Source organism: Heteronotia binoei, chromosome 17, assembly GCF_032191835.1.
Source record: "Heteronotia binoei isolate CCM8104 ecotype False Entrance Well chromosome 17, APGP_CSIRO_Hbin_v1, whole genome shotgun sequence".
NCBI classification, from domain to species: domain Eukaryota; kingdom Metazoa; phylum Chordata; class Lepidosauria; order Squamata; family Gekkonidae; genus Heteronotia; species Heteronotia binoei.
The window spans coordinates 52,218,146-52,238,340 of record NC_083239.1 but is presented as its reverse complement, the minus strand read 5'-3'; the positions used below and the strand labels follow the sequence as shown (position 1 = coordinate 52,238,340).

The 20,195-nt window shown below is 53.9% G+C and overlaps 1 protein-coding gene across 1 annotated transcript in view; it reads left to right on the top strand.

Annotated features, from left to right (window-relative positions):
* Window positions 1-17,993, top strand: part of LOC132585896 (striatin-4-like) — a 45,577-nt gene extending 27,584 nt beyond the window's left edge. Inside the window, exons 11-18 of the mRNA XM_060257773.1 lie at window positions 267-314; window positions 3,069-3,190; window positions 6,602-6,769; window positions 9,554-9,694; window positions 11,096-11,194; window positions 13,686-13,772; window positions 16,765-17,042; window positions 17,874-17,993. Coding sequence (XP_060113756.1) covers window positions 267-314; window positions 3,069-3,190; window positions 6,602-6,769; window positions 9,554-9,694; window positions 11,096-11,194; window positions 13,686-13,772; window positions 16,765-17,042; window positions 17,874-17,993 — 1,063 coding nt within the window. The remainder of the gene's footprint in view (window positions 1-266; window positions 315-3,068; window positions 3,191-6,601; window positions 6,770-9,553; window positions 9,695-11,095; window positions 11,195-13,685; window positions 13,773-16,764; window positions 17,043-17,873) is intronic.
* The last annotated feature ends 2,202 nt before the right edge of the window (window positions 17,994-20,195 follow it).

Here is a 20,195-nt window from a genome sequence, read left to right as displayed (position 1 = left end):
TTGAAGTTCCTCCTCCAGGGCGTGCCCATCCAAGGTAGGAGGCAGGCAGCAGAACATGCAACTGGGCTTGCTGCAGGTCCCTGAGCGGATCACTGTTAGGAGCGCAACTGGCTCTGTGTTGTGAGTTTCTTGAAGTCCCGTGCAGGAGCAGGAAGTGTGCTTGTGTGATGAAAAGTCCCCGGGGAGGGGGGGGAGGTTTTTTTTTTTAAGAAGTCCAGTTTCCCATCTTGGTTGTCCTTACTCCCTTCGCTTCTCTGTTGTTTCAGGAATGCAGCGTTGGACGTGGAGCCGGTCTATGCGTTCAGGGGCCACAGGTGTGTGTGTAGATGGGAGTAGATGGCATTGATTCCGCAGTGGCCAAATGAACTTAGACTAGAGGCAGATGCTAAGCCCGGGATCCCCAACGATGCCCATGGTGCCCACCCAGCACTTTTAGAGGAGAAAAAGATGATGATGTTGGATTTATATCCCTCCCTTCACTCTGACTCTCAGAGCGCCTCACAGTCTCCCTCCCCCTGTGAGGTGGGTGGGTTGAGCTCTGGCAGAAACTGCCCTTTCAAGGTCAACCTCTGCCAGAGCTCTGGCTGACCCAAGGCCATTCCAGCAGCTGCAAGTGGAGGAGTGGGGAATCAAACCCGGTTCTCCCAGATAAGAGTCCGTGCACTTCACCACTATACCAAACTGGCTCTCTATTAGAGCTATGGCGGACCCAAGGCCATTCCAGCAGCTGCAAGTGGAGGAGTGGGGAATCAAGCCCGGTTCTCCGAGATAAGAGTCTGCACGGCCAATCTGATGCTTTGCTAGGAAAAAGCCGCATCTAGTCCCGCCCACCCTGGAGAGCCAGTTTGGTGTGGTGGTGAAGACAGTGTAACGTAGAGGTCAGTCGTGTACTGACAGAATTCGCACATAGAACTTCAAGTAGAAAGCACGTAGCAAAAAAACATACACAGAAGACAGTTCAAAAGCAGTCTTTCCAGTCGCAAAGGAGTGACAATAGTCCAGTATTTACACCGCTGACCTCTACATTACACTGTCTCGTTGTTTAAAATTTACGGCGTCTCTTAGCGGGTTTTTTATTTACACAGCTGTACGGTAAGATCCTATAGTCTCGTATCAAGACGAGTGTAGCAGATTGGTCCCCTGGGCTCTAGCACCACCAAAAATGCATTGACCTATGACCGCTGTTGCCTCTCTGCAGTGCACCTCTCTCGAGTTTGTATGCTGACTTCCCTGTTGACTTCCCCTGCCAAGAGAAGGGGGGTTCAAGGTCACATTCTAGAGTGTGCTGTTGGCTGACTGGGGTGGGGGAGGGCTCCTGCTGTTTTCCTTGCATCATCACGGATGTGGCCTGGAACACATCAGAGGCTGGCCTGTGCTTGAGGTGGGGGGCTGTGGGGGGGCAGCTCCCTTTTGGGGAAATTTGTCAGCGGGGCACGTATGTCTAATAACAGGGGGGAGGCCACGCTCTTCCACCTTCCCCCAGGTTGCTCCCACCAGACTGGTTTGTTTTATAGGGCCCAATCCACCCCAGTTCCCCCTAAGGGATCAGCAGTCTCCTACTAACCTAAAGACGGCTAGCAGATTCGCCTTCTCTTTCGTAGGGGCGGATAGACACTGGTACCTCGCAAGCCGCTGACACAACAAAAGGTTTAAACAAAGTTTTATTTTAACCGTGCAGGTACATTTCCCCAACACAATTAAAAACAACAAAAGCTTCAAAGCTAGCTAATACCTCAAGCCCTCAGGTCCATTGTAGGAAACCAAAATGATCCAGAGTCCCTCAGGCCATTCCCTCCTGGGATGGTTCAGCCCAGTCCACCAGGGTTCCAAAACATTCTTGCTGACCCTTTGGTCACTGCAACTCCTTGCCTCAGCAAGCAGGAAAGGAAAGGAAAGGTCCCCTGTGCAAGCACCAGTCGCTTCCGACTCTGGGGTGACATTGCTTTCACGGCAGACTTTTTACGGGGTGGTTTGCCATTGCCTTCCCCAGTCATCTACACTTTCTCCCCAGCAAGCTGGGTACTGATTTTACCGACCTCGGAAGGATGGAAGGCTGCGTCAACCTCGAGCTGGCTACCTGAAAACCCAGCTTCCGCCAGGGATCGAACTCAGGTTGTGAGCAGAGCTTAGGACTGCAGCTTTGACACTGTGCGCTGTGGGGCTCTTAACCAGCAAGCGAACAAAGGCTAAAACTAAGAGCGAAACTCTTTTTCTAACCCACCAGCCTCTAATGTGGTGTCAGGACTCAGGGGGGTCTTATCAATTGCTGCCACCACTCTGGGTTAAGGGTTCCCCTTGAGAAGGCCCAGAGGTCCCTCCCAAGCCCTTCAGGCCTCTTGTAGCTTAGGCCAACTAATAGGCGTGAGGACCAGGCAGAGTGAACAACAATGAAAAGGTTAGGGTTTGTAGAAAAATGAAAAGGTTAAAAATGAAATATAAGTTAACAAGGTGCATAAAACAGTAAGAGGGTGAAGGGAAAATAAACAAAGTCCTAACGTGTCTGAACTTACAGTCCCTAAACTAATAACCAGGACTCACCTCTTCCCTTGGATGAGGGAACTTTCCCCTGCTCAAGCTCTTCAGGCGCAGCCCACCTCCAGCTCAGCCTTCCAAGGAACGAACCTCCCTACTTCCTGGGCTTGGCCTTTATATTCTCTTCCCAGGCCACACCCCTCTCTGGGCCTGTTTCCCTCCAAAACCCTCGCTACCCAATCAGAGGGACAAAGGGGATCCTGGGAGATGTAGGCTTTCCCCAGTAACTCCTAAGCAGGCTTCCCTGGGGCCTGCAGGCCTCGCTAGGCCCAGGATCGTGACATGGGCCCTCAGGGCCTGATCTCCTGCAGCTGGTGGCTCCATCCTGAGGCTACAGCAGAAAGGGAGAGATCCACCCCCCAATGTCTCCTGGCTCCACCCCCAAAGTCCCCAGATATTTCTTGAATTGGACTTGGCAACCCTATCCCCTCTGGAGCACAGAAGCAAAAGGGTTCTCCTGCCCTCGTCGGCCTCTGGACACAGAATTGAACTGGATGGGCCATTGGCAACACGGCTTCTCTTCTGTTCCTTGTTAGGGGCCCGGTGCTTTCAGTCGCCATGGGATGCAACAGCGAACACTGTTACAGCGGAGGAGCGGACACCAGGATCCATTGCTGGAGGATCCCGGATCTGGGCATGGACCCCTACGACGGTTATGGTAGGCCACACGGCTGGGCGATCGATGGCAGCTGGAACTCACCTTCCCGAGGGGGGGTGGGGGTGGAGGAAAGAACGTGCCGGCAAGTTGCAGCTGACTTGCGTCACCCCCAGAGGGTTTCCGAGGCAAGAGACGTTCCGAGGTGAAGGAGCTGGGCACGTTTAGCCTGGAGAGGAGGGGGCTGAGAGGTGATACAATCCCCATCTTCAAGTACTTGAAGGGCTGTCCTATAGAAGATGGTGCGGAATTGTTTTCTGTGGGCCCGGAAGGTAGGACCAGAACCCATGGGTTGAAATTAAATCAAAAGAGTTTCCTGCTCAACATAAGGAAGAACTTCCTGACCGTTAGAGCAGCTCCTCAGTGGAACAGGCTTCCTCCTTGGGAGGTGGAGGGCTCTCCTTCCTTGGAGGTTTTTAAACAGAGGCTAGATGGCCATCTGACAGCAGTGAGGATCCTGTGAATTTAGGGGGAGGTATCTGAGTCTCCTGCATGGTGCAGGGGGTTGGACTAGGTGACCCTGGAGGTCCCTTCCAACTATGATTCTAAAATTAATTATACATATTGACCCATGAGAAAAACAAGCTGGAACGGGTCCAGAGGAGGGTGATGATGATGGTGAGGGGTCTGGAGACCAAGTCCTATGAGGAAACGTTGAAGGAGCTGGGGATGTTTTGCCTGGAGAAGAGGCGGCTGAGAGGTGATATGATCACTTCAAGTACTTGAAGGGCTGTCCTATAGAGGATGGTGTGGAATTGTTTTCTGTGGCCGCGGAAGGTAGGACCAGAACCAATGGGTTGAAATTAAATCAAAAGAGTTTCCGGCTCAACATGAGGAAGAACTTCCTGACCGTTAGAGCGGTTCCTCAGTGGAACAGGCTTCCTCGGGAGGTGGAGGGCTCTCTTTCCTCGGAGGTTTTTAAACAGAGGCTAGATGGCCATCTGACAGCAGTGAGGATCCTTTGAATTTAGGGGGAGGTATCTGAGTCTCTTGCATTGTGCAGGGGGTTGGATTAGGTGACCCTGGAGGTCCCTTCCAACTCTATGATTCTAGAGGTGGTTTGCCGTCGCTGCCTGCCTCTGTTCAGTGACCCTGGACTTCCTCGGTTCTCCCATCCAACTGACCCCGCCTAGCTTCTGAGATCTGATGAGACTGGGCTTGCCTGGCTCATCTAGGCCAGGGTGTATCATCTGCAGTGGATGAAATGTTGCCTCTGGATTACATGGCAGTGGAAGGGTTTCTAGTGTCCAGGCCCCACTGATGGACCTCCTGATGGCCCCTGGTTTTTTTGGCCACTGTGTAACACAGCAAAAGTGTTGGACTGGATGGGCCATTGGCCTGATCCAACATGGCTTCATCCATCCATCCATCCATCCATCCATCCATCCATCCATCCATCCATCCATCCATTTATTTCATTCGATTTATATCCCGCCCTACCCCACCGAAGCGGGCGCAGGGCGGCTCACAACACAAAATTCTAACAATAAAATCAAGAATTAAAATACAATAATTTACACTATAAAAATAAACACAATTTGTCAGCGTACTATCCTACAGTCTTCCTTAAAATTCAGATATTCAGATGCTGGTCAGTTGTATGCCAACCGGAAGAGGACGGTCTTACAGGCCCTGCGGAACTGCCCAAGGTTCCGCAAGGCCCTCACCTCTTCTGGCAGCTGGTTCCACCAGCAAGGGGCTGTGATTGAAAAAGCCCTGTCCCTAGTTGACTTCAGACGGGCCTCCTTTGGCCCGGGGATTGTAAGGAGATTGTGAGAACCCGATCTCAGTACTTTCTAGGGAACGTATGGGGAGAGACGGTCCCTAAGGTAAGCAGGTCCTAGGCCATATAGGGCTTTAAAGGTAATAACCAGCACCTTGTACCGAACTCGATATATTATTGGCAGCCAGTGCAGTCCCCGGAGCCCCGGCTGAATGTGCTCCCATCTAGGGAGCCCTAATAACAACCGGGCGGCGGCGTTGTGCACTAGCTGCAACTTCCGGATTCGGCACAGGGGCAGCCCCATGTAGAGGGCATTACAGTAATCCAACCTTGAGGTGACCGTTGCATGGATTATGTTCTTATGTGACACAGAGTGTTGGACTGGATGGGCCATTGGCCTGATCCAACATGGCTTCTCTTACGTTGCTTCTTTCTAAAGGGAAGGCAGATTTGTAAGTGGTTTGAAGAGGAAGATGAAAGGAGTGGCTGTAGGTGGTGATAGGGCTGCTGATTCAGATGAAAAATCCCTGGAGGCTTATGGGGCGGAGTTTGGGGAGGGAGTTTTGCAGGGCTGCAGTCCTGTGACCTGAACTCTCTGCTCACGACCTGCGTTCGATCCCTGGTGGAAGCTGGTTCAGGTAGCTGGCCCGAGGTTGACTCAGCCTTCCATCCTTCCAAGGTCGGTCAAATGAGTCCCCAGCTTGCTGGGGGGAAAGCGTAATGACCGGGGAAGGCAATGGCAAACCACCCCGCAGAAAGACTGCTGTGAAAACGTGAAAGCGACGTCACCCCAGAGTCAGAAATGACTGGTTCTTGCACAGGGGACCTTTCCTTCCCTTTCCCAACGTAGAGAGGCCTACCTCTGGAGCTGCTGTTTTTCTCCCCAGGGGAACAGATCTCTGTTGCCTAGAAATCAGTTGTAATTCTGGGGGGGACCTCCAGGCACCCCCTGGAAGCAGACGTTCGCAAACATCGGTGAAGTGAAATGAGGTGTATTAGTGAATGTGAAGAGTGAAGCAATCCAACGGTGTGATATTCTAGCTTGGATAAAGCAATAATGCGAAACGGGAAGTCCAGACTGGTTATGCCTGAAAGCTGATGGTGCTTGGAAAAAGAAATTGAGATGGTGCTTGGAAAAAGAAATAGGGGAGGGACGGTGGCTCAGTGGTAGAGCATCTGCTTGGGAAGCAGAAGGTCCCAGGTTCAATCCCCGGCATCTCCAAAAAAGGGTCCAGGCAAATAGGTGTGAAAAACCTCAGCTTGAGACCCTGGAGAGCCGCTGCCAGTCTGAGAAGACAATACTGACTTTGATGGACCAAAGGTCTGATTCAGTATAAGGCAGCTTCATATGTTCATGTACCTGTGCATACAGAGAGCTAATCCGAAATGATTATGCATGGCGTATGAACTTTTTGATAGCAGCAAAGAAAATGATTTTTCTACACTTACTGGGGACAGTATCTTTATTGGAAACGTGTACTTATCCTTGGCTAAGAGGTACTTCATACACGGAGCTATTGCTTTTTTTCAAACCCCCTGTCCGTGTGACTTTTTTTCTGCTGCGTGACCACCTGGAAGCTGGCAGCCCTTGGTGGCATGGAACCCGCCACATCCCACTCTCACGGTACAAACGCACATTGCTGCAAGCCGCCGGCGCTCATTTTGCAGGTGTTGGTTTGTTCCTGTTGTAGATCCGAGTGTGCTCAGCAAGGTCCTGAACGGCCACACCGACGCTGTCTGGGGCCTGGCCTTCAGCCCCTCCAAGAATCGCCTGGTGTCCTGCTCGGCAGACAGCACCGTTAGGGTCTGGGACCCCAGCAGTAGCTTCTCCTGCCTCAGCACCTACAGCACGGGGAGCGGTGAGTGAGGCTGTGGAAGCCTTCTCTGTTTGGTCCAGGGGCTGGAGGGGGGCCCTTCTCAATCTTCTCAGGGGCTCTCCCCCTCTCTCTCTCCCTCTCTCCCTCCCTCTCTCTCCCTCCTTCTCTCTCTCCCTCCCCTTCTCTCTCTCTCTCTCTCCCAGCCTCCCTCCCTCCCCCTCTCTCCCTCCCTCCCTCTCCCTCTCTCTCCCTCCCTCTCTCCCAACCTCCCTCCCCCTCCTTCCCTCTCTCTCCCTCCCTCTCTCCCAACCTCCCTCCCTCCCCCTCTCTCCCTCCCTCTCCCTCCTCTCTCCTTCCCTCTCTCCTAACCTCTCTCTCCCTTCCTCTTCCTCTCTCTCCCTCTCTCTCCCTCCCTCTCTCTCCTTCCCTCTCTCTCCCTCCCTCTCTCCCAACCTCCCTTCCCCGCTCTCTCTCCCTCCCTCTCTCCCCCCTCTCCCTCTCTCTCCCTTCCCCTCTCTCTCTCTCCCTCCCTCTCTCCCAACCTCCCTCCCTCCCTCTCTCTTTCCCTCCCTCTCTCCCAACCTCCCTCCCTCTCTCCCTCCCCCTCTCTCTCCCAACCTCCCTCTCGCCCTCCCTCTCTCGCCCTCCCTCTCTCTCCCTCCCTCCCTCTCTCTCTCTCTCCCTCCCTCTTCCTGATGAAGAGTTCTGTGTTACTCCAAAGCTCGCTCGCTGTTCTATGATATTTTGGTTAACTTTAAGAAAAGGCATTACCTGTCTGTTGCTCTTGGTATGAACAGTAGAGGGAGAGCACATGCTTTCTGAAGTGGTGACTTCTCTCTAAGGCTGTGTGTGGAGAATAGCCTGATTCCCTCCACAGAGGGGTTCTCAGTATGTCCGTCTCTAAACTGAAAAGCACAGGAGAGGGCAACTGAGGTGATTAGAGGGTTGAAGCACCTTCTTTATGAAGAAAGGCTGAAGAGTCTGGGACTCAGCTTAGAAAAGAGACAACTAAGAGGGAATGTATGAAAAGGATGTGCAAAAAGGATCTTGGGGTCTTAGTAGACCGTACGCTGAACATGAATCAACAGTGTGATGTGGCGGCTAAAAAGGCAAATGCAGTTTGGGGCTGTATCAACAGAAGTGTAGTGTCCAGATCCTGTGAAGCGATGGTAGCGCTTTACTCTGCTCTGGTAAGACCTCACTTGGAGAATTGTGTTCACTTCTGGGCACCACATTTTAAGAAGGACCTAGACAAGCTGGAGCGGGTCCAGAGGAGGGCGACAAAGATGGTGAGGGGTCTGGAGACCAAGTCCTATGAGGAAAGGTTGAAGGAGCTGGGCCTGTTTAGCCTGGAGAGGAGGCGGATGAGAGGTGATAGGATCACCATCTTCAAGTCCTTGAAGGGCTGTCATTTAGAGGATGGGGTGGAATTGTTTTCTGTGACCCCAGAAGGCAGGACCAGAACCAATGGGTTGAAATTAAATCAAAAAGAGTTTCTGTCTCAACCTTAGGAGGAACTTCCTGACCGTTAGAGCGATTCCTCAGTGGAACAGGCTTCCTCGGGAGGCGGTGGGCTCTCCTTCCTTGGAGGTTTTTAAACAGAGGCTAGATGGCCATCTGACAGCAATGAGGATCCTGTGAATTTAGGGGGAGGGGTTTGTGAGTTTCCTGCATGGTGCAGGGGGTTGGACTAGATGACCCTGGAGGTCCCTTCCAGCTTTTATGATTCTGTGTGACAGAGATTTATAAGATTATGCACGAGGTGGAGAGAGCTGACAAAGAGAAATATTTCTCCCTCTCCCCGAATACTAGAACTCGACAGCATCCAGCAAAGATGATGGACAGTAAGGTCAGGAGGGGCAAAAGGAAACGAGTGGTTAAGATGTGGAATTCTCTTGTCAGAGGATGTAGCGATGGTTACAAGCAGGGCTTTCTTTGTAGCAGGAGCTCCTTGGCCTATTAGGCCACACCCCCCGCTGATGTAGCCAATCCTCCTGGAGCTGATAGGAGAACCTGTACTAAGAGCCCTGTAAGCTCTTGGGGGATTGGCTACATCAGGGAGGTGCGACCTAATATGCAAATGCATTCCTGCTGCAAAAATAGCCCTGGTCACAAGAACCGGGTGGCTGTAAAAGGGGATTAGACACAGTCACGGAGGAGAGGTCTGTCGGCGGCTACTAGCCACAGTCAGGGCCGGATTAACAATTAGGCCAAGTAGGCGCTGGCTGGCTCCCCCTCCCCGGTTTCCCCCCTGCTTGCAGCCTTTTCAGCTTGCCTGGTGCGGCTGCTGGTGGCGTCATTGCCACGTTTGCCTCTCTCCGTCTCTTCCCCTGCGGCTTAGTCAAAGGGGCTTTTGAGAAGGGGCCTGAGGCTGCAGCGGGGGTCATGGGCAGTGGGGCGGGCGCTCGGGCTCTGAGATAATTTGCAAGGGGGCCCCCGAGATTTTGAATGCCCAGGGGCCTCCGCAGGGTTTAATCCAGCACCGGCCACAGTGACTAAGGAGAATCTCCAAATTCAGGGGCAGTCAACCGCCGAAGCCTGGAAGCGGCCAGGGGGCGCCGTCATGCCTCTTGCCTCATTGGGGGACCCCAAAGCGGCTTAAACGGAGCGTTCTCTCATCCGTTTCATCTTCACGCCCACCCTGCGAGGTAGGCTGGGCTGAGATTAAGCCTGGATTTGAACGTGATCCTTGTCTGGCTCTCTTAACTGTGACACCGCCCTGGCTCCCACGAAGCCCCGCTTTCCTGCCACCGTGAGAGCGGCATCGCTTGGGTGACGGGCTGCAGCCAGGGTCCAAACGCTTCCCTCTGCCGTCTCCTCCCACAGTGCATGGAACCCCGACCTCGGTCACGTTCTCCAGCACCGACCCCGCCCACGCCGTGGCTGCCTTCCAGACGGGCGACGCCATTCTCTACGACGTGGAAGCCACCTGCCCCATCCTGACCTTGGAATCGAGACCAGCCAGTGGTGAGTCGGGCCTTGGGAGCAGCGGAACACAAGAGGGCGAGGAGGCGGCTGTAGCTCAGGGCTGAGTTCTCTTCTCCTGAACTCATAGTCTGTGCAAGATACACATGGGATGGAGAAGGTAGAGAAAGAAGTCCTTTTCTCCCTTTCTCACAATGCGAGAACTTGTGGGCATTCAATGAAATTGCTGAGCAGTCGGGTTAGAACAGATAAAAGGAAGTCCTTCTTCACCCAAAGGGTGATTAACACGTGGAATTCCCTGCCACAGGAGGTGGTGGCGGCTGCAAGCATAGACAGCTTCAAGAGGGGATTGGATAAAGTATGGAGCAGAGGTCCATCAGTGAATATTAGCCACAGCGTATCGTTGGAACTCTCTGTCTGGGGCACTGATGCTCTGTTTGCTTGTTCTTTGGGGGGGGGCAACAGTGGGAGGGCTTCTAGCCCCACTGGTGGACCTCTTGATGGCACTTTGTTTTTTTGGCCCCTATGTGACACAGAGTGTGGGACTGGATGGGCCATTGGCCTGATCCAACATGGCTTCTCTTATGTTCTTATGTGACACAGAGTGTGGGACTGGATGGGCCACTGGCCTGATCCAACAGGGCTTCTCTTATGTTCTTATGTGACACAGAGTGTTGGACTGGATGGGGCCACTGGCCTGATCCAACATGGCTTCTCTTATGTTCTTATGTGACACAGAGTGTGGGACTGGAGGGGCCATTGGCCTGATCCAACATGGCTTCTCTTATGTTCTTATGTGACACAGAGTGTGGGACTGGATGGGCCACTGGCCTGATCCAACAGGGCTTCTCTTGTTCTTCTGTGACACAGAGTGTTGGACTGTATGGGCCATTGGCCTGATCCAACATGGCTTCTCTTATGTTCTTATGTAAGAGAGCATTTGCTGTACTCTGCAATAGTGTCTGGTTTCCTAGAGAGGACTTGGTTCCGCGTAATTCTGTTCTCTAACGGTCTCTATTGGCTTTCTGTTGCCCTGGTTGTAACAGATGAGCGCCAGCTAGTGATTATTGGGTGGGGGTGCCCTTGAAGTTTAGAAGCCCAGGCTTATGTTTAGGGCGGCCAGCTCCGGATTGGGAAGTACCTGGAGATTTTGGGGACGGAGCCTGAAGAGGCTCTACTTTGTTAGCTCCACGAACTGCAGCATTGTGAACAGAGTCTTTAAAGATGAGGAGCCAACCGAGAGTTCTATAGCAGCCCCCCTTTCTGAGCCCCAGCGGTGGGGAGAAGAGCCCCACTGCTGTGGCTGCTTGGTTATCAGGGACTATGATCCAGGCCACCCTCCCTGCCTTCCGTGGGAAGACAAAACAGGCTTCCAGCAAACATGGGCTCGTCCAGGACTTGGGTTCTTACGCCTCTCCTCCTCCTCCTCCCTCCCGCAAACAGGGGCCAGCCAGATCAACCAGGTGGTGAGTCACCCGACGCAGCCGGTCACCATCACGGCCCACGATGACCGAGGCATCCGCTTCTTGGACAATCGGACAGGTGAGACGGGAACTGAGCGCAGCTGGGGGTGACCTGGTCTCTCGTTCTTCTGTGGGGCAAAGGGGCGTCACCCCGGGGCTTCTCTCGCAGGCGTGGCACGGCCAGCGCCAACTGTTTGGCGCCCTAGGTGAGGCCAGGGCCCTTGGGTCTTGCCCGCCTGTCGTGCCCCTGCCTCCCTGGTGGCCCATCCGCCTTGGTGGGCCCCGCCCGTGGCTGCCAGCAGGGGGAAGAAAAGGCAGCCTCGGCCTCCGCCGGTCAGCAGGGCTCACTGCCGCTCTGGTGTGCAGGGTGCATGAGGCGCGGCTCCCGATTGGCCACAGGGCCTGGCTGTGCCAGTGGGACTGGGCCAATCAGGAGGCCGCCAGGGCACCTTGCCCCCGCCTCCTGCGCCGTGGCATCCTTAACCCTTCCGCTCCCAGGCCGGTGAAGGCAGCCCTGAGGGCACTGCACGTTTTTGGGCGGCGGCAGCTTTGAGGCGGGGCTTTTGTGTACATGCAGGAGCCTGCCGCTGGGGACAGGTGGCGCTCTAGGCCAGCGGCCCCCAACCTTTTTGGCACCAGGGGCCGGTTTTGTGGAAGGCAATTTTTCCACGGACCAGTGCGGGGGTGGGGGTGGCCCTGGGTGTTTTGCCACCCCCAGGCTGCTCCCCCTGTCCCTGCCACATCCCTGCCCTCGTGGGGGTCTTGAAAGACCCCTGACGATCAGCTGGTCAGTGGAGGTCTATAAACAAGGGGTAGGCTAAGGTCACAGCAGCACTGCCCATCTGCCCGGCCCGGGAGCCAGGCGGATGAACATATGAAGCTGCCTTCTACTGAATCAGACCCTCCCTGGGTCCATCCAAGTCAGTCTTGTCTACTCAGACTGGCAGCGGCTCTCCAGGGTCTCAAGCGGAGGTTCTTCGCGCCTACTTGCCTGGACCCTTTTTAGTTGGAGATGCTGGGGATTGAACCTGGGACCTTCTGCTTACCAAGCAGATGCTCTACCGGAAGGAAGGAGGGGAGGGGAGGGAGGAAGGAAGGAAGCTGCCTTCTTACTGAATCAGACCCTCCTGGGTCCATCCAAGTCAGTCTTGTCTACTCAGACTGCAGCGGCTCTCCAGGGTCTCAAGCGGAGGTTCTTCACGCCTACTTGCCTAGACCCTTTTTAGTTGGAGATGCTGGGGATTGAACCTGGGACCTTCTGCTTCCCGAGCAGATGCTCTACCACTGAGCCACGTCCCTCCCTGAAAGAGGATGAAAGAGGCGGTGTGGCCTCACTCTGAGGCTGCCTCCCCTGCAAGGACCTCTGAAGTTTGGGGGTCGCTCTACCCGGTTGCTAACAAGCCCCAGACCAGGACCGGTCTATGGCCCAGTGGTTGGGGACCCCTGCTGTAGGTGACGGCCTACTTCACTCACTCCCTAGCGCTGGCCCTGAGGAGTGGGAAGAGACGCCCTCCCTCATTTTACCGCGGTTGCCTCGCTCCTTTGCCGGAAGCCATTTGGGCAGCCTTATTTATAAAGCGAAATGCCCCGCCCTTCTGCTGACGACAGCGGGGCCTCTCCCCAGACACGCTCTTCCAAAGTACCTCCTGCGGGGAAGCGGCATGTCGTGTTCCTGCGTCTTCAATTGGTTCGTGCCCTGCCTTCCACCTCCCCGGAGCGACTTGCAACATTCTCTTCTCCCCCGTTTTGTCCTCCCGCCGCCCCTGTGAGGCAGGTGAAGCTGAGGAGAGCGTGTCTGGGCCAAGGTCACCCAGCAGAGCAGGGATTCGAACCTGGGCCTCCCAGATACTAACCCGACAGTCCTAACAACTGCACCGCTCCAGCCCTCAATGTTGTGACTTGATTTGGGTTTGAAATCCTCTCTGGAGAGCCAGTTTGGTGTAGTGGTTAAGTGCCCAGACTCTTTATCTGGGAGAATTGGGTTTGATTCCCCTCGTAGCTCTCGCAGGAGTTGTCCTTGAAAGGGCAGCTGCTGTAAGAGCTCTCTCAGCCCCACTCAGTTTGATGTAGTGGTGAAGTGTGCGGACTCTTATCTGGGAGAGCCGGGTTTTGATTCCCCACTCCTCCACCTGCAGCTGCTGGAATGGCCTTGGGTCAGCCGTAGCTCTGGCAGAGGTTGTCCTTGAAAGGGCAGCTGCTGTGAGAGCCCTTTCCAGCCCACCCACCTCACAGGGTGTCTGTTGTGGGGAGGAAGGGAAAGAAGATTGTGAGCTGCTCTGAGACTCTTCGGAGTGGAGGGCGGGATATAAATCCAATATCTTCTTCTTCTTCTACCTCACAGGGTGTCTGTTGTGGGGGAGAAGGGAAAGGAGATTGTGAGCTGCTCTGAGACTCTTCGGAGTGGAGGGCGGGATATAAATCCAATATCTTCTTCTTCTTCTACCTCACAGGGTGTCTGTTGTGGGGGAGGAAGGGAAAGGAGATTGTGAGCCGCTTTGAGACTCTTCGTGTGGAGGGTGGGATATAAATCCAATTTCTTCTTCCTCTTCTTCTTCTTCTTTCTCATTCAGGAAAAGTTGTGCACTCCATGGTGGCTCACCTGGATGCCGTCACCTGTCTGGCCGCGGATCCCAACGGAGTCTTCCTCATGTCAGGGAGTAAGTAGGCTTCCTCTCTCTTGCTGTAAAATACCCCGGGGAGGTAACACCAGACTTAATACTTAACAACACTTTAAAGTATTAAATGTTTAAACGAGAACAGTATGTGAAATAGCGAAGCCCACTCTAACAAGGGAAATTCTACTTACAAATCATGCAACAAAGTCATAGAATATAACACAGTGCAATAATCAATACAAAAGCAGGTTGTTCTTGAGAAGTCAATATCAAGCCAGCCCAAAATATCCGGTTTCGGGTAGCCTCAAACTTAGCCTAGGCTCAGCCTCGGGATAGAAGGATCATATTTCAATCCGGAGGGAGGCGATAGATGTCCCAACAGCTAGAATACATTCCCCCCACCTTTTGGAATGTATTTCAGGAACGGGGACATTGCTCTGTGATTTATGCAAGCTTGAAGTTTAAGGCTACCCAAAACCAGATGTTATCGATCACTGGTACGGCTTTGCTTCTTTAAGCAAAGAGAAGAACGTTGTTGGCTGAGCCACACTTTTGGACCAGCTTGATACTGACTTCTCAAGAGCAACCTGCTTTTGTATTGGCTATCACACTGTTATATTGTATTATTTTGTTGTATTATTTGTAAGCAGAACTTCCCTCGTTAGAGTGGGGCTTTGCTCTTTCCCATATCGTTCTCAGTGATACATGTTTAATACTTTGAAGTGTTGTGAAGTATTTAAGTCTGGTGTTACCTCTGGGGCTTTTCTTGGATTTTACAGCACGTATACCCCAGGTCTCCTTTGTTTGTTGGTTTCTCTCTCGCGCACCTGGAGTTTCTTCTGCATTCAGCAAGCAGGAATCCTCTGGGCTGAATCTGTCTCCTTGTGCCGCCAGGTGGGCTCAAAATTGCACGATCCAGAGGCAAAAACAAAGAGGCAGAAAAGAGCAAAAGTCCAGGGGCATCTTTAAAAAACTCACAAAATTGAAAGCTCTTCCCGTGCTGAAAAACGTCGTTAGTTTTTAAGGTGCTCCCGGATTCCTGCTCTTTTCTACTGCGACGGGGAAGCACGGCTGCATATCTTGATCCGCACAAAGGTTTGTGCGTTGAATGAATGAATCCCAGTAACGGGATTTGGTGTCCGTATTCGTGTGGCTCCGGCTCACACATTTTTGTCTTAGCTCAGGAAAAACGGCCCCGCAGCAAACTAATTTATGCAGCAGCTCACCCCTTTAATGTCTGTCGCTCATGAAGTTGAATTTTGCTCACAAACGGCATTTTTTGTAGCAGGATTCCTTTGCATATTAGGCCACCCCCCCCTCCACATGTAGCCAATCCTTCAAGAGGGGGTTAGATAAAAATATGGAGCAGAGGTCCATCAGTGGCTGTTAGCCACAGCGTGTGTGTGTATATTGGCATTGTGTGACACAGTGTTGGACTGGATGGGGCCATTGGCCTGATCCAGCAGGGCTTCTCAGTTCTTATGTGACACAGAGTGTTGGACTGGATGGCCATTGGCCTGATCCAACATGGCTTATGTTCTTATATGACACAGAGTGTTGGACTGGATGGGCCACTGGCCTGATCCAACAGGGCTTCTCTTATGTTCTTATCCTCCAAGAATTTGCGCTTTTTTTTTTTTTAAGTTCCAGGAGGATTGGCCACATCATGGGGGTGTGGCCTAATATGCAAAGGAGGCGTCTGCTAGAATTCCACCCAGATGAAGCCAATCCTTCTGGAGATTACAGGACTCTTCATACAGGGCCCCCTGTAAGCCTCCAGGAGGGTCGGCTACATCGGGGGGTGTGTGTGTGTGTGGCCTAATATGCAAAGGAGTTCCTGCTACAAAAAACGGTCCTACTCCAGGACTGCACAGCTTTGAGGGAGTATTCCTGGTGAGGGGTTGGAAATTGCCAAAAAAACCCACAAACCCTTCTTCATTCAGAGTTTTATGGATGCTGTCGGCTGCCAAAAGACAAATCAGTGGTTTCTAGATCAAATCAACTGTGAATTCTCCCCTTGGAGCTAAAAATGGCGAAACTTCGGTATTGTACTTGAGTCCCAGGAGTCCCTGAAAAGAGAACAGCGTTAGGACAAGTTGAAGGCAGCTGGAAAAGAGGAGACCCAAGAGATCAGGGGTGGCCAACGGTGGCTCTCCAGATGTTTTTTGCCTACAACTCCCATCAGCCCCAGCCGTTGGCCATGCTGGTTGGTGCTGATGGGAGTTGTAGGCAAAAAAACATCTGGAGAGCTACCATTGGCCACCCCTGCAATAGATCGATGGGCTGCACCCGGGAGCCCTGTCCGTCATTTTGCAAGACCTGAGCAAGGCCGTCCACAAGCAGATATTTTGAGGATATGAATTCATAGGGTTTCCTTCCCTAAGTTTGGTGAGTGGTGAAGTGTGCGGAGTCTTATCTGGGAGAACCGGGTTTGATTCCGCACTCCTCCACTTGCACCTGATGGAATCGCCTTAGGTCAGCCAGAGCTCTCTTCTCTGGGAGAAACCGGGTTTGATTCCCCACTCTCTCCACTTGCACCTGCTGAGATGGCCTTGGGTCAGCCATAGCTCTCTTATCTGGAGAACCGTGTCTGATTCCCCACTCCTCCACTTGCACCTGCTGGAATGGCCTTGGGGTCAGCCAGAGCTCTCTTATCTGGGAGAACCGTGTCTGATTCCCCACTCCTCCACTTGCACCTGCTGGAATGGCCTTGGGTCAGCCATAGCTCTGGCAGAGATTGTCCTTGAAAGGGCAGCTGCTGTGAGAGCCCTCTCCAGCCCCACCCACCTCACAGGGTGTCTGTTGTGGGGGAGGAAGGGAAAGGAGATTGTGAGCCGCTCTGAGACTCTTCGGAGTGGAGGGCGGGATATAAATCCAATATCTTCCTCTTCTAAGTCGGAAGCAACTTGACCAGCCCCCAACACGCACGCTCGCTTCTCTTCAGCAGGCTGAGTCCTTTTTTTGGGGAAAGTGGCCCTCTGCACTTAACCCCTCACGGCCCTCTCCTCCCTTCCTTCCTTCCTCTCCTCTTAAGGCCACGACTGCTCCCTGCGCCTCTGGAACCTCGACAACAAGACCTGCATGCAGGAGATCACGGCGCACCGCAAGAAGCACGAGGAGGCCATCCACGACGTGGCCTTCCACCCCAGCAAGGCCCTGATCGCCAGCGCGGGGGCCGACGCCCTGGGCCAAGGTCTTCATATGAAAAGGGGGCCGTGCGGCCTGCAGGTGAGGCAGGTTCTTCAGTGCGTCGTCGTCCAGGGAGTCCCGGCGTCCCTCACGGTTTCTCTTTCGCCCTCTTCCTCCCTGCAGGTGCGTCGCCAGGACTCCTCTCATCTTCTTCTCTGGCCCAGCCAGTGGTGCTAACGCTTCCCTTCTCTGCCATGGGGCGCCTCACTCCGACCTCCCCCTCTGAGCTCAGGCCTGACCCCTGCTGGGCAGCGGCGGCTAGGACAGGGCGAAAGGCCGCTCTCCTTCCTTCGACCTCGGGCTCGCCTTTCTTCGACCAGCACTGAAAACATTTTCCGCTCGTTTCAAGGTCGCCTGGTTTTTATTTCTCAGCTGGGGGGGGGGGGGGTACCGGAGTGGAAGCGTCCTCCCGGACTGTTGTTGCAGGGAGGGGAGGGAGGAACACGGCCTGGGGATATTCGGGGAGATTTCGCGGGTGGACTTCCGGAACCCTTGCTTGCACGCGCTGCCTCGGGCAAAGACGTTGGAAACCCCCGTGTTTTTACCGCCTCTTGGGCCTGTGACTGTTTTGTATTTTTGAAATAACCCGATTTCAGATGTTTGGGAAGGGGGAGGGGGGGCGTAGCCCGGCGCACAGCTCCCGTCAAGCCGCATTCTGGAACTCTTTTGTCTCCGGGCAGAAGTCCCTCACCTGAGCCAAAGGAGGGGTGAAATGTGAGCAGAACCGCCCTCGCCCGTCCTCGGAACCAGCAGACTGCGACTACCAAGGGTTTCAAGTGGGTGGAGCCTGCCTGGAATTTCTTGGGGGTGACGGGCTATCCAGTGGTGGCGCTTCGGAGGTCAAAGGGCTGCCGTGTCCTTTCCTTGTTTTCCCTCCACTGTCCCTCCCCCTCCCACTACATCTTCGGCCACTCCTAATGCACCCCTCTTGAGGATTCTGTCTCCTCCCCCCAGCTAATCCCTGCCGCGTGGGTGACCAAGAGAAATGGGAGGAGTGTGTTCCGATCCCTCCTCTCTACTTCCGGCTGTCTTCTAATCCCTCCCTTCTGCTTCCGGCTGTCTTCCGACCGGTAGCCCAGTAAAGGAGGGGGGCAGGGAGCAGCGTGGACGTCTTCCTACTTGCTGACGGCTGGCAGGAAAAGGGCAGAGAATCTGGGAAGGGGTTGGATGCAGGGCGGGAGCCAGAAACATCGGGCCGAAATAGTTCCTGGAGAAACTTTTTTTGGGGGGGGGGTGGATTTTACACGCACACAAGGACTCGTCCTGGCCTGTTTCTGTTGGGGCAGAATGCTTCCGGGGGGGGGGGGCGGGCAGTAAGAATTCCGTCCCTATTTTTATTTCCAGGGGATTTGTGCCCAGAAAAAGGGAAGGGAAGAAAGGCTCAGCTTGTTCAGTGTGGTGGCCTGGCGGAGGCAGGAATGACTGCCCCCCCCCCACACACACACACACCACGTGGTTTACACAGTAGGGAAACCTTGGGGGGGGGAGCGGCTGGCTTCTCCCCTCTCAAGCCATCGATCACCTAAGTCCTTCCTGATTCCGGGCCTTCCTCTGGGTCCCCCCCCATCACAGCAATAAATCTCTCTGTCCCCGTCTGTCCACAGCCCTGCTCCCTGGACTCCTGAATTTCTGACTCCCGTTGGGCTGTGCAGTTAACTCTCCCTTAGCCAGAGGCAAGGAAAGGAACGGATCCAACTAAGGACCGTGCAAGGAAAGGTGCCTTGCCTGACCTTAGGATGTAGCCAAAAAGCTTCATAGCTGGCCGGACGTCCCGAAGGCAAGGCAGGGGGTGAGGGTTAGAGCGACAGCCGTGGAGGGTTGCCCCTGCTCTTTGAATTCTTCCTCCTGCCAAGGGTGCAACTGAACTCCTGCGGCTTGCCGGACGTTTTTTTCAAAAAGGCTCGCTGGATTGGGGAGCTGAGCACACATGGGTTTGATGGCCAACGTGCTGTTCTGCGTGTATTAGCTGAAGATAAGAGCTCCCGTCCTCTCTTGGGGAAAAAGGCCTTTTACTCATCCTAAAACAGCGAGGTGGGAATGCTGCGAGGAGGCCCGGTTCCGTCGTCCTTGAGGCCTCGCCCTTCGGCTGGTTGGCATGGCCCTCACAGGCTGAAAGAGGGATGCAGGCAGAGCGCTGGGAATGGGGTTGTCCCACACCGGGGATGCAAACGTCTCGAGCTTCTGCCCTGCTGGCCAGGTGACTCTTTGGGGCCATTCTGGTGGAACCTGTAAGAGGAGGGGAGCAGGACCGGTGAGCGTGTGTGTGTGTGGGGGTGGGCGGGGGAAGCCCCACAGCATGCCATCCTCACGAAAAGCTGAGCAGTTGCGTGACAAATCAAGTGGAGGCAGCTTGCAAAGACGGTAGCTGCCGCCGCTGCTTCTTACCCTTGCCAGGTGAGCTTCCTGTTGTTGTTTTTTAAAAGCCGAGCTTGGGTCCCGTCTCCCTTTGCCGGCACCTTCTTTTCCTCTCCTGCTCCCCTTCCCCCCCCCTTTTTGGGCTTTGCCGCCTGAGGCAAAAAGACCTTCTTTTGTACATTTTGTATAGTAGGTGGAATCAGATTTGCAAAACAACACCCCCCCCCCTTCCCGGACACCCAAAGGGCTGTTGCTGAAGTACTCACAATCACGTTTATCACTGTGTGATAGTTTCTACGAGCCATGGATTGCTTTTTTCCTTTCTCTTTTTTAAAACGGGGCTGAGCAGAGTTAAAGCAGGGGGTGGGGGCGAGGCGGGGAGAGAGTGAGAGAGACCGCCCTCGTTTCGGCTCGTTTGGGAGTACCCTAGGACTCTCCCGGCTTCTCTCCTTCCCGCCACTCCCACTCTCGGGGCTCACACACGGCCCAGACCACTAAGCCACTCCTTAAAACTTCAGCCTAACCCCTCAACTCTCCCCCCCCCCCATGTTCCCTCCATATTTGTGTGCCGTATTTATCCTGACTAAAGAGCACTCTTTGCCTTTAAAAGAAACAAAAAACCAACAAAAAGCCGGTTAGCTTTTTAATGTATATTTATTTGAGCTTCCTATCTCCCCCCCTCCTCCTCTCTATTTTATTTTTTGTCCTGTTTAATCACAAGACTGAACTGTATGTTGAAGGGGGGAATTTGGGGGGAGAACTGTCCTAATAATAACAATTAAACGAGAATCCTTTGGCGTAAGAGTTGGACGCCGGCAGTATTGAAACCGTCCGAGCGGTGGATCGGAGCAAGAGCGAATGGAAGTGCTTCTCTGGGGGGGTGTCTTCTCGGGTATCTGGCGGCGGGAGGTGAGGGGGCAG